General features: G+C 42.6%; 2 protein-coding genes across 2 annotated transcripts; one reads left to right on the top strand and one right to left on the bottom strand.

The window, feature by feature from the left end:
* Positions 1-630: 630 nt before the first annotated feature.
* On the top strand, positions 631-2412 carry LOC127772254 (fasciclin-like arabinogalactan protein 8). The gene has a single exon (XM_052298266.1). The coding sequence runs from the start codon at positions 646-648 to the stop codon at positions 2131-2133; it is 1488 nt and encodes a 495-aa protein (XP_052154226.1). The 5' UTR covers positions 631-645; the 3' UTR covers positions 2134-2412.
* An 11736-nt stretch (positions 2413-14148) lies between these two features.
* Positions 14149-16550, bottom strand: LOC127769639 (xyloglucan galactosyltransferase XLT2-like). The gene has a single exon (XM_052295242.1). It carries the CDS (start codon positions 16387-16389, stop codon positions 14611-14613), a length of 1779 nt encoding a protein of 592 aa, XP_052151202.1. The 5' UTR covers positions 16390-16550; the 3' UTR covers positions 14149-14610.
* Between the last annotated feature and the right edge of the window lie 6128 nt (positions 16551-22678).

Here is a 22678-nt window from a genome sequence, read left to right as displayed (position 1 = left end):
TTCTTCTTTTTTTTTTGGGCTTTATCTACAGAATATAAGCAATGCCACCGCGATGACCTAGATCGATTCAGACGGAAAATAAAACATAAATGATAAAGTTACCCCAATAAATTACTAATTAACCCTTAATAATAAATGGTTCGGATTATTTTTCTTATTAGTATAATAATATTAGTAGAGAGAACCAGGTATTTTCGACTAACATCATAAAACAATACTACAACGAAAACAAACCTGTTTAAACTTTCACCATCCTTATTATTGGTATGACTAGTTCAATCCTCTAATTATAGTGCAAAATAAAACGCTGTGCCTCAATTTAATAATTATAGCTTACCAACAAAAACGGGGAGTTAATGTCGTACCAACATAACCTAAATATATGTGGCCATTCTCATAGATACTCTTAGACCATACTACTGGATTTTTAGCATATCGAGTATTCGATTAAAACTCTCAATCATGTGTGGTTAACACAAACGTGCTAGGCATGAAAACACCAGCACTCCATAGTCCACAGCACTGAGCACGCGAGCCAACAAGAGCACCCCACCGCCGCACAGAAAATCATCACAACCATCGAGGCTGCAGCACATGTCCAGGCTTTAGTGCTGCACACTCCAGTACTCCATCCAGCACCTAACCATGGTCACGGCACAAACTCAACTTCTCTTTTTCTTTGAAGACTCAACCCAACACCTGAACCCCTCCAAGACCAAAGTCCAACAGGCCAAAAACCCACGCCCAGAAAAAGCTAAAACCCCAACACGGCGCACACTACTCTCCTTCCTCTCCCCAACGTGTCACACCACACCACACAACACCACCACCGCCGCCATGGCCGCCACCGACCGCCGCCTGCTCTTCCTCCTGGCCGCCTCCCTCGCCGTCGCGGCGGTCAGCTCCCACAACATCACGGACATCCTCGACGGCTACCCGGAGTACTCGCTGTACAACAGCTACCTCTCCCAGACCAAGGTGTGCGACGAGATCAACAGCCGGAGCACAGTCACCTGCCTCGTGCTCACCAACGGCGCCATGTCCTCCCTCGTCTCCAACCTCTCCCTCGCCGACATCAAGAACGCGCTCCGCCTCCTCACCCTCCTCGACTACTACGACACCAAGAAGCTGCACTCCCTCAGCGACGGCTCCGAGCTCACCACCACGCTGTACCAGACCACCGGCGACGCCTCCGGTAACATGGGCCACGTCAACATCACCAACCTGCGCGGCGGCAAGGTTGGGTTCGCCTCCGCCGCGCCCGGCTCCAAGTTCCAGGCCACCTACACCAAGTCCGTCAAGCAGGAGCCGTACAACCTCTCCGTTCTTGAGGTCTCCGACCCCATCACCTTCCCCGGCCTCTTCGACTCCCCGTCGGCCGCGTCGACCAACCTCACCGCGCTTCTTGAGAAGGCCGGGTGCAAGCAGTTCGCGCGGCTCATCGTGTCGTCCGGGGTGATGAAGATGTACCAGGCGGCCATGGACAAGGCGCTGACGCTGTTCGCGCCCAACGACGACGCGTTCCAGGCCAAGGGCCTGCCGGATCTGAGCAAGCTGACCAGCGCCGAGCTGGTGACGCTTCTGCAGTACCACGCCTTGCCGCAGTACGCGCCCAAGGCGTCGCTCAAGACCATCAAGGGCCACATCCAGACCCTGGCCTCCACCGGAGCGGGTAAGTACGACCTCTCCGTCGTCACTAAGGGCGACGACGTGTCCATGGACACCGGCATGGACAAGTCCCGCGTCGCGTCCACCGTGCTGGACGACACCCCGACGGTTATCCACACGGTGGACAGCGTGCTGCTGCCGCCAGAGCTCTTCGGTGGCGCACCTTCCCCCGCGCCGGCGCCCGGACCGGCAAGCGATGTGCCAGCCGCTTCTCCCGCGCCAGAAGGCTCCTCGCCGGCGCCCTCCCCCAAGGCGGCGGGCAAGAAGAAAAAGAAGGGCAAGTCGCCTTCCCATTCCCCACCCGCGCCTCCGGCCGACACGCCTGACATGTCGCCCGCCGACGCGCCCGCGGGAGAAGAGGCTGCAGACAAAGCCGAGAAGAAGAACGGCGCCACCGCGGCGGCCACGAGCGTTGCGGCCACTGTGGCCTCCGCCGCCGCTCTTCTCGCCGCGTCGTTCTTGTGAGCGTCAGGTGTTCGACGTTGAGCTCTCGTTGTTCCCCCCTGGGCATGCATGGTGTGATGCAGTCCGGTGTTCGCTTCTGAGCTCGTGGGCTCCATGGATAATCTCATCCTGAAGTTGTGTTCTTCTCTTCCTGGTTGGTAGTACTCGGTAGTTAGATAGGATTTGAATGATTGGATCCTCAGGTGGAGAACGGTGATTGTGATGCCTATTTTGTTAGAGCTCGGAACCATGTTTTGTTTTTCTCTTGGATTTGTTCTTGTGATTGTTATGCCTTGTTCTTGCTCTGCTTGGTTGCATACTTGCATTGGGGCTCTCTGTTTGTTCTTGGTTGCCCACTAGTTATCTGCATTCTGCAACTCGTTATTAGAAAAAAAAACTATCTGCAATTCCATTTCACAGCGACACGGTAGGTAGTAGTAGTGCGTTGCACATTCTAGATTCAACACCAGTCTCCCCTCTAATCCCCTAACTACAGCTGGCACTGTTGCACCATGTTGTGTTCTTCATTTCTTTGTTAAGTGAAGAAGTACAGTGCTAGGCCCACCGAATTAAGGATGCACTTGTAGTAGATTGTGACCACTTAAGCCCACACACGTCTAGTCATTGTTTGTTCGGGGACTAAAGCCAAAATTTCAGCTCTTTCTTGCTTGCACCGGCCTGAAGTTTGGACGGGCCAAGTTCGAGTTCACAACTTACAAATCAGAACATTTTCGATGCAAATTCACCTCAAAGCTAGTACACAACATTTTGAACGCACGGTACAGCGTACGCGACAGTAACTTCCCTGGTTGCGCATCATGTGATCCTGCACCGAGCCTGACATTGCGGACCCACCCCCTTGCCTTTTTCCCGTGTTACGTCATTATTGCTCGTATCGCGGGCTAGGCGACGCAAATGGGTGAGATGAGATGATCAGAGAGCGTGGTCCCGAGAGTCGACTACTAGGGGGGGAAGAGGAGGAAAGTTTGCAGCGGATGACGATGCCATGGTGGTCTTGGCCATATTCGGACGCGGGGGATGCCCTGCCTGCGCGGTGCGCGGCGCGGCGTTTGCACGCTTCTTGGCTGGATTGCAATGGCTGCATCCCGCTTTTCAGAAGTTCGCGTCCCCCTTTCTCTCAACTCCAGGATAATAAAGCGGCTACGCCTAGTCATCATCTTCCTCGCTGTGACGTACTACTACTACTACGCGGGTGCCAAACCGCCAAACGGCACGCAACATCTCACACAAAAACAGGCGCGCCCTTCTCGCTGGGCTCGTTGCGTTTTCGTCCATATATTTCGTCGTCCGGTGATCCCTTTGCCAAACCTGAAGGAGCCAAAACAAACGGTCAATGAGCGAGATGGTCCTACTCCTACAACTGCACGGTCAGTTTTGGGGGGTTGTTTTGTGATTTCACAAGGTGGAGTGTGGACGGTGCTTGAACCGAAGAGTACTGCACTACTGCTGTTTGTGTCGGTTGTGGTGGGGTTCACTAGACCTTTGGTTCAGATGGCCGTGTGTGATTGTTTTATCTCCACTGAGATGAACAGCTTGACGTCCCAGAACACTGAAACTATACTAGTAGTCAATTTAACTGCATTTCTTACTATGTAGTGTCAATGTGTCATCATCAGGTCACAAGTATTTGAGACTTAAAAACTGCAGATTCAATAGTGCTCGTGGGTTCTTATACGTGTTCCACGTGGAAAGAATAGACTAAATTCCATTCTCCAGTTCTTCAGTAGAAAGCTTCTCCATCTAAGAAAGACTAATCACACTTGCACCTGGGTCTGTTTCTATTTGTCGGCTGCGTTAACTCAGGACTAGTACCTAGTGGAATGGGAACAAAGCGCTGTCTGCCATGTGAGAGTGGAGTCCTGCACAAGCGATTTTGCAAGATGGGCCTGAAATGCTCGGTAACAAGCTTAAGGAACAATATCAGTAAACGCAGTTGCCTTTGCATAATACCAGTACGATAGTACTCCATGCTACTGACCAGTTAGCACTGAATCACTGATGCATAGTTGCATACCGTACATGCTGATTACTACACCATTTCTCTCTTTGGACGGCATTTCATCGTGTTCTTTTGCTCGATCTGCTAGACTGCAGCTGTGAGTGAGTAGGTCTGTGACTGCGAGACTACCACTTGATCTGCTCGTGATGGATCCTCTGAATTCTGATGAATCGTGCGATGATGGGGACGTAGAAAGGAGCCGATGAGCATGCATCAGACGGCTATGGATTGAGGACGACCTGTCTCGAGCTGGAACCGCTTTCGATGGTGCGTGAGGAGGGAGAGATCATTGCAGGCTCGGAAAGCTGGAGTGCTGGGTACTAGCTCCGCTCGGGAATGAACGGCCTTTCTGCAGACGAACCATTCCTTCCTTGGAGCTGCCTCGTACAGAGATTCGCAGCAGCAAAGCCAAGCGAAACGCTGCAACCGCACTACTGTCCGGGGTAAAATCGTTGGTGCTTGATGTGATTTCAGTGCTTTTCTTCGCTGCATTTCGCGTCCGAATCGAACATCCGAATCGCCGGCTCTGCTCCGCCTCGACTTGTCGCCAAGTTTGGTTGATTTCGGACTTCGGTGTGTTCAAAATCGCACGCGGCTATAAGTTTGGGTCAAAGGGAGTTGTAGGCTTTAGGCCCAGGAAGAGGAGCTTAATCTCGTAGGCTTGAAGCCCAGTACAAACAGGGTACTGAAACGGGCCGAAATCGTACTGAAACACTACAAAGTCCAAAATATATGAATACCGAAAATTCTCTACAAGGATCTTTAAAACAACAGGAGTCTAAGGTGGCATTTGAGTTCTTTTTTTTTTAAATAAGCGCTCAAACTGGTGTCATTATATCTAACCTTGTTTTAAAACAACGATGACTATAATCAGGTCACTGGATCATTATTTGCTGTCCTCCTACAACAACAGGGGCTTGAAGAGGATATAGAGAACACGCATCTCTTGTTGAAGTAATCACACCAATGAACAAAGACGTAGTAATATATAAGATGTAGCTATATTTTTTAGAATTTTTTTATACAATCATACAAAACTAGCTGGGTGGCCCGCGCATTTGCGCAGCTAGCACCTAAACAAAATCATATATATTTTTAAGTATGATTTTACTTGAGATTTATTAAATAGCTATCACCATATTTCTAATTATATAATTTCTAAAAGTCACACCAGCTGCTACCTCTTACTTCTGTCATATCCTTTTTTATTTGCTTGCTCGGTCTACCACTGAACATAGAAAAGAAATACTCATATTCACAAACCCTGGCTATTTCTAATTCAAATTTCAGACCCTGCACACCTATTTGAAGAGGGGATGAATAATGGGCCCACATGTCAGAATTTAGGGAGTTGGTGGTGTTCCACCGCCAGTGGGCTATCTTGAATAGATTGCTCGTCGGTGCCCGTGGTTTTTTCTCTCCTGCTTTGAGAGGATTTTTCACGTTAAATCTTGTGTCTTCTGTGATTTATCTATTGTTTTTTATCGTTTCTTTGTCATTCGTTTCCTAACACCAATAAAGTTACCCTAGTGCCATAAGCTCAATTCTAATACTCTGTAATCTTTAACTCACAGACTCACTACAGTCATAGCTTGCATCATGCAAGACTGGGCTGGTTGGCTGTCCTTCATGATGAACCCAATAATTCATAAGTTGATGCAAATTAGCATGCAAAATAGTAAATGCACAGTGCTAAACTCGTTTCACTTTCACAAAATACTATTTAATCTGCTGGTGATCTGTTTCCTTGTACATTTTCCTTCAAACCAATAAAAATTGGATCTTATAGTTTTTTGAGTTTATTATCTTATTGGGTTTCGTTTTTATAATTTCTAGAAGTCCCATTAAACGCTACCATTATACTCCTCTACGGCCCAACTACTGTCTTTTCTCTTTATTGTCATTGGAATTTTACAAATCGAACATAATTATCGTTCGGGTTCATTTTTTACTTTCTATAAGTCTCGCCAAACCGTTAGCGGCTTTGCCATTGTACTCCTTTATGGCTCATCCGCTGCCTCCATTCTTTATTGTGATTGAGATTTTAAAATCAAACATGATTATCATTGTTTTTTTTACTTTTTAGAAGTTCCGAACCTTTAAAAATTAGACCTTGTAGTTTTTAGAATTTATTGTCTTGTTGGGTTTCTTTTTTATAATATTTAGAAGTCCTATCAAACGATGCCACTATACTCCTTTACGGCCTATTCTTTATTGTCATTGGGATTCAAAAAATCGAATATAACTATCGTTGGAATTTATTTTTTATTTTCTAGAAGTCCTATACACCCGCACACTGCTTCTCCTTTTTATTATCATTGAGATTTTAAAAATCAAATATGATTATCAATGGGTTTTTTTTACTTTCTAAAAGTCCCGGCAACCGCCTTGCCCGTTTGCTTTACGGCCTGCCTGTCGTCCTCCTTTTAATCATCATTAGGATTATATTTGGTGTTTTACTAATAGTTTTTATATGTCGTATCAACCACCACCACTCTACTCTTTTATAGGTTTGTTACTTAATTTATCTTGTCATGTGTTTAGATAGTCTTTTTTTTCAATAGTCTTTTTTTTATCATCAATTTCTGTTGTTTATAAATTGTATTCCTAATTGATTTTTTTTATTTTTCTAATTTCAGAATTTATTTTTTTTCAAATTTTAATTAATACCGTATAGTGTTCTTTTAATATTTTTATTTTTTATTTTTTGAATTTTAGTTGTTTCAAAATTGTATTCCTACTTGAACTCTCTTTTGGTTTTTCTAATTTTGGATATCATTTTATTTTTTCTGAATTTTAATTAATCTCGTATTGGGTTCTTATATGAATTCTTCTTTCAATATTGCTTTTTTTAATTCCGAATTTCAGTTGAAGTCTTCTTTTCTTTTTGCTAATTATGGATTTTATTTTTATTTTTATTCCGAATATTAACTAATCTCGTATTGGGTTCTTATATGGACTCTTATCTCAATATTCTTTATTTTTAATCCGAATTTCAGTTATTTCTAAAATATATTCCTACTTGGACTCTCCTTTTATTTTCTAATTTCGGATTTTATTTTATTTTTATTTTGAATTTTGATTAATCGCGTGTTGGGTTCTTATATGGACTCTTCTCTCAATATTCCTTATTTTTAATTCCGAATTTCGGTTATTTTTAAAATATATTCCTACTTGGACTCTCCTTTTATTTTCTAATTTTGGATTTTATTTTATTTTTATTTTGAATTTTGATTAATCTCGTATTAGGGTCTTATATGGACTCCTCTTTCGATATTGCTTATTTTTAATTCCGAATTTCAGCTATTTTTAGATTGCATTTCTACTTGGACTCTTCTTTTTTTTTCTCCGATTAATGTGGGAATTTCTAGCCTCGACAGCGAATCTCATTCGTGCAAATAGTAACATGATCAATCAAATCATGCACCGCCTTGCATGGTCAAGTCTACACAAAATAGAGTCATTGTGCACTCTTCTCTAAATAACAATTTAAAATATGTTTATTTTTTAATATTATTTTTATATCTATGTTATCAAGAATAATAGCTATACTTAACAAAAATAGTCTGATAATTGCATATAGAGACGTTCATGGTTTTTCAATACTGGAGAATAGATAGGGAAACAAAAGCCATGAAGGAGATGGAAAAAAATCAATGGATCCTATCCAATCCAAGCGTCCATCAATTTTATCTCGCGTTGAGTTGGACGGTTTTTAGGAGCGGTTCTTATTACAAACGACATTTTTTCTCATGTTGAGTCGGATAGTTTTCGCTAACCCTTTTTTAGAAATGGTGTTTTTTTTCTCGCGTTGAGTCGGACGATTTTCTCAAACTGTTTTTAGAAACAATGGTTTTTTCTCGCATTGAATCCTATTGTTTTCAATCCTGGTTTTTTCTATAAACAATGTTTTTTCTGATATTTTTTCAGAGCGGCTTGTTTTTTTATGAACAGTGTTTTTTTCATGCATAGTTATCTCAAACCATTTTTCAGAAATGGCACATTTCTTTCTGACAGTTTTTTCCTAGCATGTTTTCTTTTTGCTTTTTTTCTCGCTCGTTTTTTTGCTTGTTTTTTCTAACATTTTTTCCCTCGCGTGTTTTTTCTAGGTGTTTTTTTTGCTTTTTCCAATACAGGAAAATAGATGGCGAAACAAAAGCTCTGTAGGAGATGAACAAAATCGATGGATCCAATCCAACCCAAGCATAGATCAATTTAGCATTTTTTTTCTCACAGTTTTTCAGAGTAACCTTTTTTTTTTATAAATGGTGCTTTACCTTTTTTCTTGAGCGGTTTTTTCAAACCATTTTTTTTAGAAATGGCATGTTTTTTCTAATAGTTTTTTCCTCGCATGGTTTTTTTTATTTTTTACGGACGATGGAAATATTTTTTCTCGCGCGCTTTTCTAATTTTTTATAGACGATGGAAACCTTTTTTAAGCGTTTCTTTTGCTTTTTTCTGACATTTTGTCTCACATGTTTTTTTTGTTTTTTTTCTCACGCGTTTTTTTTCTTTTTTTTTGTACGATGAAAACTTTTCTTTTTAAATAGTTTGATTAGATTAGATTTGAGATAGAGAAAAGATATATGTGGACTCCTAAAACGAATAGAAATTTGACTTTTTTTTGTCGCGTTTTTACTTTTTTTTTTCTCGTGCGTTTTTTATTTTTATGAACAGTGAATCAGACGGCCATATTTAGGTGTTTTTTCACAAATTTTTTTATTTGTCCGCCACTTTTTTATCAGCCTTATACAGGAACCGTACCCTTTTTAGGGGAAACTGATCTACGGTTTTATTTTTTGTTTTTTCGCCACTTTTGAATCGGACATTTTTTTAGTTGTTTTTTTCGCTATTTTTTCTCAGACTTTTTGTTTTTTTTCCTTTTTAAGTGATCGGATTTTTTTTTTGCCAGGGGAATCGGACTTTTATTTTTATTTTTTTTCGTTTTTTATTTTAACGGTATTTTTTCTCGGACTTTTTTGGTTTTCCTTTTTAAGTGATAGGATCTTTTTTTTCCAAGGGGAATCGGACCTTCTTTTTTTTTTGCTTTTTTTATTTAAACGGATGAAGGAAATGTTTCTATTTTTTAAGTAGTAGGGAAGAGATAGAGATTTCGGATTTTATTTTTTTATTTTGAATATTAATTAATCTCACTTTTTTGGTTTTCCTTTTTAAGTGATCGGATCTTTTTTTTTCAAGGGGAATCGGACTTTCTTTTTTTTCGCTTTTTTCATTTAAACGGATGAAGGAAATATTTCTATTTTTTAAGTAGTAGAGAAGGGATAGAGATTTCGGATTTTATTTTTTTATTTCGAATATTAATTAATCTCACATTGGGTTATTATATGGACTCTTCTTTCAATATTGCTTAATTTTAATTCCGAATTTCAGCTATTTTTAAATTGTATTTCTACTTGGACTCTCTTTTTCTTTTTCTCCGATTAATGTGGGAATTTCTAGCCCCCACAGTGAACGTGATGCCTCCTTTCAAAGCTGTTTTAATAATATAATAGATACGGGCCCCCATGTCAGTGCATGCGGTAACTCCCTGGACCGGTTGTGAATTCTAATGCAGTGATGAGGAATGAAAACAGATCGAATACGGTCGAAAACTAGCTCTATCATATTCATTTTTTATATTTTTTTCGGAATCGAAATCGGAATCGGAAACCCGGATATTAAAACGAAATCGAATATTATTGAATACAAATACGGAGCGAATACGAAGCAAAACGAATACGGTGACGAATATTAATCAGAATATAAAAACCCCTCACTACTACACAAACGATTTTTGTGTACGAGACCCTATAATTTTTGCAAAAGGACCACAACTTGCCGTGTTGGCATTTTCGCATACGACTCCTTAAGACGCCAAAATGAGCTCATTTTTGCATGCGGACCACTTAAGAGCCCGCATGGAAAAATCAAATTTTCCATACGGGTGTCTTGAAGAGCCGTATGCGAAAATAAAATTTTAAAAATTGAAACTAGTTTATCTCACTCGTATGTACTCCAAATTGGATGATTATTTTCCTAAATGTTTCTAAAATCATGCTCTATCATGTTATTGTGTTTTTACTGCTATTATTTTGTCCATTTTTTCTCGTGACTTTGTTTTATCAATTCAAAATTTGAATTTCAAAACTTCAAATGATATTTTGAAGTAGTAAATAATTTAAGCTGAAAAAGTCATGAACATAAAAGTTGTAGAACTCATCAAGACATACAACTTTTATTTTGGTTATTTCTTCATCCGACAAAGCGATAGTAATAATGTTCACAAAATTTACATATCTCTCTTATAGTTTATAAAACCAAATGAGATATATGTAAATTTTATGAACAATGTTACTATCACTTTGTTGGATGAAGAAATGACCAAAATAAAAGTTATAGGTCTTGATGAGTTATACAATTTTGTTGTTGATGACTTTTTCAGTTGAAATCATTTAGTATTTGAAAATATTGTTTGAAGTTGTCATATTTTCAAATTCAAATTCAAACTGTTCAAACAAAGTCATCTAGAAAAATAACCGAAATAAAAGTTGTAGATCTTGATAAGTTATACAACTTTGTTTTTGACAACTTTTCCATTTGAAATCATTTACTACTCGAAGATATTTTAAAATTCAAAATTTATATAGTTCAATGAAACTCGGATGGAAAAATGACCAAAATAAAATTGGTACTACCTCCGTCCCAAAATAAGTGCAGTTGTAGGGATCCGTGTTCAACGTTTGACCGTTCATCTTATTTGAAAAATTTATAAAAAAACTAAAATAAAAATAGTCATCTATAAAGTACTATTCATGTTTTATCATCTAATAACAACAAAAATACTAATCACAAAAAATTTTCAAATAAGACGAACGATCAAATGTTGGACATGAATAGTGCAAATCTGCACTTATTTTGGGACGGAGGGAGTAGATCTTAATGAGTTCTACAACTTTGTTTTTGACAATTTTTTCATATGAGTTCATTTAGTATCATAAAATTCAATTCAAAATTCATCTTTGCCAAGAAGTCTGATTTGCCTCCTCCTTGGTTGGGTTGGCTTATGGGCTATGACAGCCTTATGTGTAAGATGGATATCCGATGGAAAAATACCGGATAATATCCGACAGATATCACCTATATCATATTTGTTTTCATATCCAAAAAAAAAATCGAATTCGAAAATTTCCGGATATATCTAACCGAAACTATCCGAATCCGAAAAAGGTCCGGTCAGACGGAAATTATCCAAATCACTTTCAACCCTAGCAGTGATGGTTCGCCGTGGAGATTGAAGGCTACTCCATCTGTTCAGAAATATAAGATGTATTCTGATTGTCCAATTTTGGGCTTTGACTAACTATTAATTAGATAACGCTTATTCATATGCTTATCCAAATCACTTATTAGTAAATAAAAAATTAGTTGTGAGTAAAACTTATATATGCGTGTCCTTAATAACCCAAAAGCAAATGTTATAAAATAAACTACGATGAAAAAACCAAATTCAAAATTTAGTTTTAAAATTCAAATTTTGGCTTATAAGTATAAGTGTAAGTGTAACAATGAGGCCCTTTACTTATGATCAAGATTTTGTAACCGTAAGAGAAATTTACGATCATTTAGACAGTCAAAACACATCATATGTTTTCGGAAAATTTACAAAAACCACACCAAAAGTTACTTGAAATTTGACATTCCACCCGACAAATCATTATGTTGCAAATGCCAACCCCAACTCGGTTTTGTTGTAAAACAACCCAGTGCACACATATTTAACTGAATCAATATATTTGCATAAATCGTGAGGCGTCAATATGGTCGTTCCAAAGCTAGGAGTATAGTCTTGACTTTTTTTAAAAAAGAATCTACAAATAAAATTGCTGATGAAAGCTCAAACGTTGTTGCACTGAGTTTCTCTATGTGTAGTAAGAAATTCAGTGAAATATGAAGAATGAATTTCATACAAGCACTTGGACAAGATTGAGTCGGCTACCTTAGCCTATAGAGCCTACATTAGTGATAACATACTCATTCGGTTAAGCACATGCATATTAGGGTGGTTTTTACAACAAAACCATATATAGGATGATCATTCGCAACAAAATAACTTATGTAGTGGAATGTCAATCTTATGTGATGGTTTTTGTAATTTTCCTATATTTTTTAACGGAGGGGATAACAATAGAATTTGGTAAGATGGTAAACCAGACCCCTCATAAAAAACTGTCCCACAAAAAATTCCACAAGGCCCATCCATCCAACTCACACACGTATAAATTTGACGTCAAACCAAACCGACCATAGAAGCATATAAGGCCTCTCACAGTGCGTCAACCTGGACCGTGCCTTAGTCGCGCCACGTCGGATTTTTGCTGCCGTGTCGCTCAGACCCGCGTCTCAGCTAGGGCGCTCGTGCCTAAACTAGGGGGCACGAAACCTCGCCTGGAAAAGGGGACGCACGGAGGAATCGACGTGAGGCGCGTGCGCTGTGGGAATCGTTCCCTCGCCGCCCGGTGCTCTTGCTCGAGATTCCCCTGGCGAAATCCCCTATTCACCCTCGAAAAATCAGCAAGAAGTCGTGCCTAAATCCCCTCCTCCCGCTACCGATTTCGTTGCCAATCACACAAGAACACGAGAGGAATCACACAAGAACACGAGAGAAATCACACAAGAACACAAGATGAATCACCCAAGAACACAAAGAGGAGAGGAATCACACAAGAACACAAAGAGGAATCACACAAGAACACAAAGAGGAATCACACAAGAGTCCACTGTCCCGCACCCGCTTCGTCCTCGCCGCCGTCTGTTCCCGCCGCCCTCGCCGCCCCCGCCGTCGGGAAAGGCGGATCCATCCGCCGCTGCGTCGATTGATGACGGAGCTGACTGCGGCGGCGCCGGCGGGGTCAGGATCAGCGGCGCGGTCGACAGGGAGGAGGCCGTGCCGCGGCGGCGTGGGAGGCGAGGAGGAGGCCGCGCCGCCTCTTCTACCACACCGCCTCCGCCGTGCCTCTTCTTGGAGAGGGGAACCGTTGCGCCGGTGCCTTCCCGGGGACTCCTCCTCCTCCTCCTCCTCGCCGCCGCCTCGAATCGCTCGCCGCTCCTCCTCGCGCCGATGAGCGCCGCGTCCGCCAGATCCGCCGCCGGCCCAGCCCACCCGCTCCTCCTCGCGGTGGCGGCGGCTGCTCGAGGTCTCCCTCGGTGAGGTCGCCGCGGTGGAGGCGTCCCCCGGTCGAGCCTCCGCCACCGCGCCAGCCGCCGCCGCCGGGGACGCCTCCTCGGCGCGGCTTCCCGTCGGCGTCGTGGCGAGGGAGGAGAAGGAGGCGCGGCGAGGGATAGAGAGAGAGGGGAAGGAGGCGAGGCGGCGGCGCCGCCACCATGACGACGAGGCGGCAACTGGTGGCGCCGTCGCCTCCTGGCGTGAGAGGAGAAGAGGCGTGGAGAGGAGAAGAGGAGTAGTACTCGAGGAGAGGATCAGTCTCGCGCGAGAGAGGAAGGGCTGGAAGGGGTAGGTGGAGGAAATAAATTTTCGTTCGCTCCATTGGTCCGGAAGCTAGGGTCACGCCCACTGTGGGCTTGGTACCATTTACCAGTGCCTCTATGCGATTAAGCCACACATATATGGGTGCTTGCACTGTGGGGTGAGTGTCTTAGGACCAATTTTTTGGACTGGGGTACAGGTCCCATAGCTTGCACTGTGAGAGTCCTAAGTTGGATAGCTCCGAGGTGAAGATTTAGTTAAGAGCCCCTTCTTAAAGACTCTTAAAAGTGCTTGTTAGGGATAAACTTATTTCCAGTGAATGGTCTTAGGAACCCCACTAGTTCGAAACGAGGTTATAAAATCCATCATAACTTTGGAGAAATCTCATATGATAAGAGTTTCAATCTTGACTTGTGTTTTCCTATGGCGATCCATGAGATGGTACTTCCAGAACCGCGCTGGTTCTAACTTTGTTAAACAAACACATGGTAAACTCGCCAAGATTCCAATGGCTGTCGAGAAGTATATAGAGACTATGGTCAAATACTTTATTTCCCACTTGGCCATTGCATTTGTCTGCCGCTCATCAATTTACAGTTTTGTTTGCTTTTGGCGCCAGGCTGCCCGCAACAAGATGTTGTGCTTCATGGTAACATGTTTAGATCTGAATCATCTGATCGAGGAGCCAAACCACTCTTTAGTGTACAGATCAACGGTCAACTATAAAAAGAATCTACTGTTGTGTGCAGGCGTGCAGCTCATCAAGCAGTTTTACAAACTCCAATGTGCACCATGTTACTACGAGTACTAGTGTTCGGAAATGCACAAATTCATCCATTAATCACCTGTGTCGTAAACTCGTAATTCACACCTACTCTCACGACAATACAAAATGTACCAAGTGGTAGTGATTCCTTTTCTTTTCTTTTGAAAAAGGAACAAAAAATATGTGTAAAAAAGAATGATCAATTTGATCTGTTCCGGCCACAAGATTTTACACTTTCCTCCAACTCCGGCGCTGCTCAGCCGCTCGCCGCAGCATGCCGTCGATCATGACGTCCACGGCGTCCTTCATGCCGTCGCCGAGCCCCTCCTTGTCTGCAGCGGAGTACACCAGCTTGGGTATCATCTCCACCACGCGATTCCTCATCTCCCGCACCTTCGCTTCCGGGATGGCCGCAAGAACGCCACGAACGGTGACATTGCCGGCGCGCAGCTCGTCGCGGTCGATGAACACGGACCATTCTTCCTCCTGACTGTTGCCCACCGGCACGTACCACCCGTACTGCCGGTACGCGCTCCGCCGCCAGAAGAGCACCGGCACGGCGCCGCCCACCATGCAGTCGAACAGCGACCGCCGGGTGAAGCTGTCCCCGCGCGGCTGCAGGCAGAAGCGCGCGCCCAGGAACAGCTCCATGACGAGCTCGTTTTGCTTGATGCACCTGCCCTCGCCGCAGTCCAGCGCGCCGCACGCGTCCCCGGCCGCCTGGCACTCCTCGAGCAGCAGGCCGCGGAAATCCCCCTTGATTGCCGATCGCGGGGCGCCGGCGAAGGCGAAGAGCTTGGGGCGAGAGCGGGACGAGGCGTACCGCTGCCACGCGCGCACGTCGGCGGCGGTGCGCGGGTGGAAGCTGGTCGGGTAAGGGATGCCGACGTCCATGGCGTCCCAGGGATCGCGCTCGATGACCAGGCGGGTGGTGTTGGCCAGCCCGGGCATGAGGAGGAAGCTTCCGCCCCACCCGCCGTCCGGCGAGCGGCGGAAGTCCCAGGTGATGCGGCCGAGCGCGATGAAGTGGTCCCAGCCATTAGACCGCTTGTAGTACGGCTGCGCGTGGAGCCACAACAGCAGCGCGAGGCAGTCCCTGTCGCGGTCGGCGTCGGTGGCGTTGGTCGCCCACAGGTGGCGCCCGACGGCCAGCCCCGCGTAGAACGGCACGAAGAACGCCGTGGCGCGGGCCGGATCGGTGGTGCGGCACCGGTGCGAGAGCAGGCGGCGGTGGACGATGTGCTCGAGCGCGAACTGGTCGGAGGAGTACCACGACCCAACCAGCTCGGCCGGCGGGAACTCCGACTGGTTGCCCCCCTTCGCCGGGAACCCGAGCCCGTCGTTGGCGAGGTACGGGCACAGCGAGTACATCGGCGCGAGCACCTCGCACAGGGCGAGCAGATCCTCGTTGAAGACCGGCGGGAGGTCGTAGACGTACACTAGCCCGCCCACGCAGCCGGAGTCCTCGCCGTCACGGCGCGCCGACACCGGCACGCGGTCAACGGCGGCATCGGGGGAGCTCGGGGAGGGCGCGCCGCGGAAGGCGAGGAAGACGAGCAGCTGGAGGGCGAAGAAGGCAACGAGGAGGAGCACGACGAGGCGCGGGCGGCGGGCGGCGGGGTTCGCCGGATCGGGACGATACATCGCGGCCATGGAAAGGAAGGAAAGACACTTCAAGCTTAGAGTGTGTGGGGGATCGTGCGATGGCCTTGGGGAGATTTGAGGCAACCTGGCAGCAGCCGTCGGGACTCGGGACCACGGGGAGAGAACGTGGGGAGCAGCAAGGGGGGATCGAGGTGAGGGCAACAGCGAGTTGGAGGCGCGGATGGGGACGCCGGAGATCGTGGTAGGGGAGGGAGGAGGAGATTTTTGCCGTAAAATAAGTGCGGATATGGGAACGAAGTGCTCGTCTCTTTCGGTCGAGGGGGTGGTTGTTGTTGTTCTGTTCGGCGTCGGCGGTGCGAATGTGTGCTGATTTGCTTGCCGCACAGGAGGGGATGAGATCATGAGATTACTTCAGGCAGACTCCAGCAGCAGCCGCCGCCGACGGTAAAACTGTGGCTCGCGGCTCGCCAGTGTTGAGATAAGAACTATAGAAGAGTTTTGGGAAATAGCTAGCATAGCAACGCTCGAGATGGGGTTTTTAACTATTTGCCACTCTTCCGGTGTGCCACTATCCCTATGCCACCCTGCCAGATTTTTTTACACAAACAACACAAGATAGAGATTTTCTCCCTAATTAGTGTGACATGGAGACTTGAAATGACCTTTTTACCCCTGAGTCAAAGTAATACTATTCTCGTTCCAGGCTGTATCGCTCTCCATCCGTTCGCTACTTCGCTCACGCCACCGCTCCTCACGCCTGCTCGCGTCGCCGGCGACGCGGGGCCCATCCCGCCCGCTAGCGCCGCCGCCGCTCCCGCACGTTAGTGCTGTCGCCCCTCTCGCCTGCTAGCGTCGCCGCCCCTCCCGCCTGCTAGTGAAAAATGTTGCTTCACTTGTTCACTTCTTTCAATTGCTGGTGCCATTTTCTTGATTGTTGATATATACTACTCCCTCCATCCTAAAATATTTGATGCCGTTGACTTTTTAAAAAATATTTGACCGTTCGTTTTATTCAAAAAATTTAAGTAATTATTAATTCTTTTCCTATCATTTGATTTATTGTGAAATATATACTTTTATGTATACATATAGTTTTACATATTTCACAAAAGTTTTTAATAATACGAACAGTCAAACATGTTTAAAAAAGTTAATGACGTCAAACATTTAGGAAAGGAGGGAGTAATTAATATTTTGCAGGAAGAGGAAGACAAAAGCAAAGGTGGAAAGAAAAAAGACCAAGGATGCATGTGATGCCGCCCAAGCAACTCCCAATGAACTTTATTACGAGGGATTACTTGTATGTGATGTCTTATTATGGTCTTGTGAACATGTCAGGTTGGTAATATATATTGTAATATGGATGGTTCGGTTCTATATATAAGTGGCTATGTTTAATCTATTATTATATTGTGGTGAACTTGTTCAATGATATTTGTTAACATATGTTTGTATATAATCTCTCATATCATAAGAGACCAGGGGCAAAAAGGTCATTTCAAGTCTCCATTGCTGCCATGGCACACTAATTAGGAAGAAAATCTCTTTCTTGTAGTAGTGTTTGTGTAAAAAAATCTGGAAGATTGGCATATGGATAATGGCACTCCGGAAGAGGGGCAAATAGTTAAAAACCAAGGATCCTATGTTGTGTTTGCTGTTCTATTTTTTAAAAAAAAAATAGTTTGAATTACCCAAAAAATGACAAAGACGTAACGGGGCGGCGAGCTCACCACCAGGAATGCAAAAGAAAAAAAAAAAGCATACTTGACTCCCTCAACTATGGATCTAGTATGATTCATAACCTCCAACCATAAAATCGGGTATATCGACTCCTCCAACTATCAAAGCTGATGCAAATTATATCCCTGGTTGGTTTTGGAAGCGGTTTTGGCTGATGTGTCGCCTACGTGGCGTTGACCCGGTATTCATTCTACGTGTCGTTGACGTACAGCTTCTGTGGCATTAGAGTGAAAACAAAAAACAAAAATACGTAGAACTGACATGTCATTCACACATGAAAAAAAAATAGTGGGACCCACTGACATGTGGGCCCCACATGTCATCCTCTTCCTTCTTCCTCCTTTACCCTTCCTCTCCCCTCTTCTCTCTCCTTCCTCTTCCTCCCTCCTCTTGCGTCTTGGCAGTGCTCGTCGCTGCCTCCGATGTCAGGATGGTGCTCCAATGTCGGTCCCACTTCGTCGGCATCGAGTCATCTCCGCCATCGGCGGAGTCGAACTGCTTATGCACGGCGAAGTTGCCCCGCGACGGCTTGAGGACGAGCGAGAAAGAGACGAAGCCAGCGGTGTTAACCTCGACGGCCATGGTGATGGCTGAGGTGGTGACGAGTGAGAAGCTTTGCGGCGCCTGCTCCAGGAGGAGGCGGTGGACACCGACAGCTGGGGGCGGTCGGCTCCTGAGTCATGCGTCGGAGAAGAAGCTCGGCTGGAGGCCAGCAGCCTCGGGGCAGCGGGGCCCTCATCGACGGGGTCCCAGAGGCGACGGTAGCGGGAAGTTGAACCCATGGGCAGTGGAGATCCAGGATGGGCGGCGGCGTCAGGACAAAGTGGTTTTCAGCGGCGGCGCTGATAGGCGGTGAGGCGTGCAACTCCATAGCTCGGCGGTCAGGCAAGAACCGGTGCAGTGCAGCAGGTGGGCGGCGGTGTGCTTGGGCTGAGAAAGGAGAGCAAGGGGAGCGAGGAGGCCGAAGAAAGAGGACGAGGAAAGGGAAGAGGAAGGAGGAAGAAAGAAGAGGATGACATGTGGGGCCCACATGTCGGTGGGTCCCTCTATTTTTTCTATGTGAATGACATGTCGGTCCCATGTATTTTTTTTGTTTTTTTTACTCTAATGCCACATAAGCGGCACATCAACGATGCGTGGGACGGAGATCGGGTCAACACCGTTACGTAAGCGCCACATTAGCCAAAACCGCTTCCAAAACCACCCAGAGATATAGTTTGCATCGGTTTTGATAATTGGAGGAGTCGATATACCCGTTTTTGTGGTTAGAGGTGATGAATCATACTCGAGCCATAGATGAAGGAGTGGAAGTATACTTTTTCCAATGCAAAATGACCACTGGAAAATAATTTGGGCTGCAATGTCCCAATTTTAATCTGGCCTAATCCAAATGGACAAACAGGACAACTACGGCCCATCAGGACGAGGAATGCTACGAAGTAGCAGGTTAGTACCATGTAGTTGTCTTTATGAAGAAACTATGAAGGTAGCCCGCGCAACTGCGCATCTTATTTAAGCCATCATAATTTTTTGTTATTAGGATTTTGAATATTATGATTTTCCCTTGGTGAAAGACTTTGAAGATTCCTTTATAACACATGATTTAAAAAATTATAGGAAAATATAAAAGGTATAGAAATAGGTTAGAAATACATGTGTAAAATAGAGAATAAACGAATTTTGGATGGAGTACAGAAATAAGAGGAATTTCAAAATTTGTTAAACCCATATAGATCAAATCATCACCTATCAGAGCATAAATAAAATGCAATTAACCAAACAACCTTTGCATTTAGCAGCTTGATTGTCTTGATCCCATGCGAAGGAAAAAAACATACGCATGTATCTTATTTCTATTTTCTCTTAACATATTTAGGCAGTAAAACATTAAAATCGTAATTATATTCTATATGACAACTGAGTCCAGCATCATACCATTATATTTATTTCTAAATGTGTGCATTATAACTTGTCACATGTTGTGAGTATTTCTTTATTTTATGATTTTCTCTAATTCATTATAGTGTCATGTAATGGTTAGGAGCGTTTCTAGGATGCCTAATGATAGTTTAGGAGTGTTCGTAAGATGTTTGATGGACTTAAACTTTCCTATGTTTATTTGCTTGGTAACGGTAGGATAGGAAATTTTCCTTCAAAATCACTATGACCTATTCGTGCAAACCAAATTAATGATAGTATAGTCATGCAATCAATAGGAATCCTAATCGCACACTGTTGTTTGTTTTTCATATAATTCAAAGGAGCTTTGAATTTTAATTGTAAATCCCAAATATAGCTTTCAGATGAATTCAGATTTTTTTTTAATGGTGTATTGTTTTCAGATTTCACAAAGAAAACTAAACAAAAGAGAGGGACGTGGGGCCTGCGTGAGTACGTACATACCGTACCTATGTGCATCTAGATGTTGAGACTTTTAAAGATAAATTTAAATGGTACTTTTCTAAGATAGATCTAATGGGCGGAAACAATGGGTCCACCAGAATAAATAAAAACAACGGCTAGATTTTTTTTTCTTTGAATTTTTGGGATTTATTATAACGCCACGTGACGGTTTAGGAGCGTTTGTAGGAGTCCCACATCACAGCTTGAGAGCGTTTGCAGGAAGTTTATTGTAGGAAGTTTGTAGGGAAATGCGATTGCGGACATCTATTTATTTCTAAATGTTAAAATCTTTTATGGTTGGTATCAATACTTGCCTATCATTTGTTGATGTTTGCCCACTTAGTATTGTCCTTTATTGGTACTTGATAATGCACGTGATCATTAAATGTCATCTAATTATTGGCGCGCTATGTACGGATGCCTCATAAGTAATATAACTTGACGATTGGTGGATAGTAGTTTTTATATGAAACTTATATACATAGGGATTAGTAGGGATATACGGTTGATATATTTGACTATTCCTGATTGACATGATATTTTATATACTATATATTTAGTAATAAATTTAAGATTGAGTTCTAAAGTATTAATCAGATTGGCTACTCCCTCATTGATGGTGAGCATGTTTCCTAAACTATTATGCAAAGTATTCTAAAATATCAAATAAATCCATATTCGAGTTTATAATATTTAATACTTAATTAGTCGGCAACATATCCTATGCACACAGTCCCTCACGTGTACACACGTGCACACCAACTAAAAAATGTCACCAAAAAATCTAGAAAAAATCGTACACATACTTTAAATTGTATTACACCTAGGGTTAAAATCTTAACGTCAAATTCATTATATTTTAGCCGTAACAAAAAAACAAAAAATCTGACAGTTTTAAGGTTGCAATTTTGTCAGAATTTTATCTTTTCTGTTATTCTCTATGTAGAATGAATTTGAAGATGCGACTTTGCACGTAGATGTAATACTATTGAAAGTATATTTATGAATTTTCCTAGAATTTTTTGTGATAATTTTTAGTTGGTGTACACGGTGTGTACACGTGAGGGCCTGTGTGCATAGGATACGCTCCCTAATTAGTCTTACACTGATGATATGCTTTGGTTCGCGTGTCCGAGGTACATCCAACGAGCTAGACCGAATGAAGCCTAAGAGATAAAAGGACATCCACATGGTGTCAAAAAAATATGATCATTAATTTTCTAAAAATATATGACTAAAGAAACATATAATATATAAAAATACATTCATGATAAATTTGTAATGTCATTTAGAAATATCTATTATATATATAGTAGGGAGTGAGTAAATTTTTAGAATGCTACTCACAATTTAAGTTGTTTTTATTTTTAAAATATAAGTCCAATTTAACTTTGTTTTTAAGTGATATACAATTATATAATCTTCATTTTTAATTTATTAATATTTTTATGGATGTTTCCATGATATGCGCTATTTAGAATAAAACTTAAAATAACATATACTCTTACATCTTAAAACATATATTTTTTATGGAGTAGTTAACATGGACTTTTTAGTTTTTCATCTAATGTAAGTATAAGGAGGGAAAAAAAAGAAAAAGACATAGGGGATATGTATGTACGGACGTACTTAAGTACGTACTACAGGTACACTGGGACACAGTACGTCCGTACAGGCACACGGGAACACGGGGTGATGTGGGATTATTTAAGAGATAAACTGATTTAGTTTTTTTTACAAAATATAAAAATCTAATGGTAATAATGTTTCCACCAAATTAAATGAAAATAGAGTATGTTTAATGGACTATGCTTACCTACTGGTTGCCGTAAGAGAAAAAAAAGACCATTTGTATGTACTTATACGGTAGAAAAAATAAAGCCAAAAAATCATATGTACGTACTAATGTTGCAAAGAAAAGGATTTCCTAGAAATTAAAGATAAAATATATTACTTTACAAATTTATGCAAATATATGTAGTTAAATTAGACCTATACTATAAATATAAAATATCCAATCAAAGATATGTATTGTTAAATAGATCATTAAAATATCTATATGATTTTCCTTATAAATGTGTTTTATTTTTCTACTTATTAAATATAGTTAGTTTGGGTCTTGAATTATAAATTTTGTGGTAAATAATCTAATAACGTACGTGGATAAAATATTAGTTATCACAAAATATATTTTCATTATTGAGGAGGGGAGCTTACATAGATGCACCGTACGTATATGGACAGTCATGTGGGCCTTTTCTTTTGGTCAGCAAATCCAACGGTAGAAAATTGTGGGTCCACCAAATTTAAAGTAAAATCGATGATTAGATATCAATGCACCACGTGGCGATCTATGAGTGTTCATAGAAGAGCCACGTGTTGGCTTGAGAGCGTTTTTAGTAAGTTTAATAGTATATAATAGATATACTGCATATAAAACTACTCGTAAAATATACTCCCTTCATCCCATTGATAAGGCGCGCATGTATTTTAAAATTTAACACTTTAAATATTTGATCAATAATTATTTTATTATAAAATAAATTTT

Source organism: Oryza glaberrima, chromosome 4 (assembly GCF_000147395.1).
Source record: "Oryza glaberrima chromosome 4, OglaRS2, whole genome shotgun sequence".
Lineage (NCBI taxonomy): Eukaryota > Viridiplantae > Streptophyta > Magnoliopsida > Poales > Poaceae > Oryza > Oryza glaberrima.
This window is presented reverse-complemented; position numbering and strand designations above follow the sequence as displayed.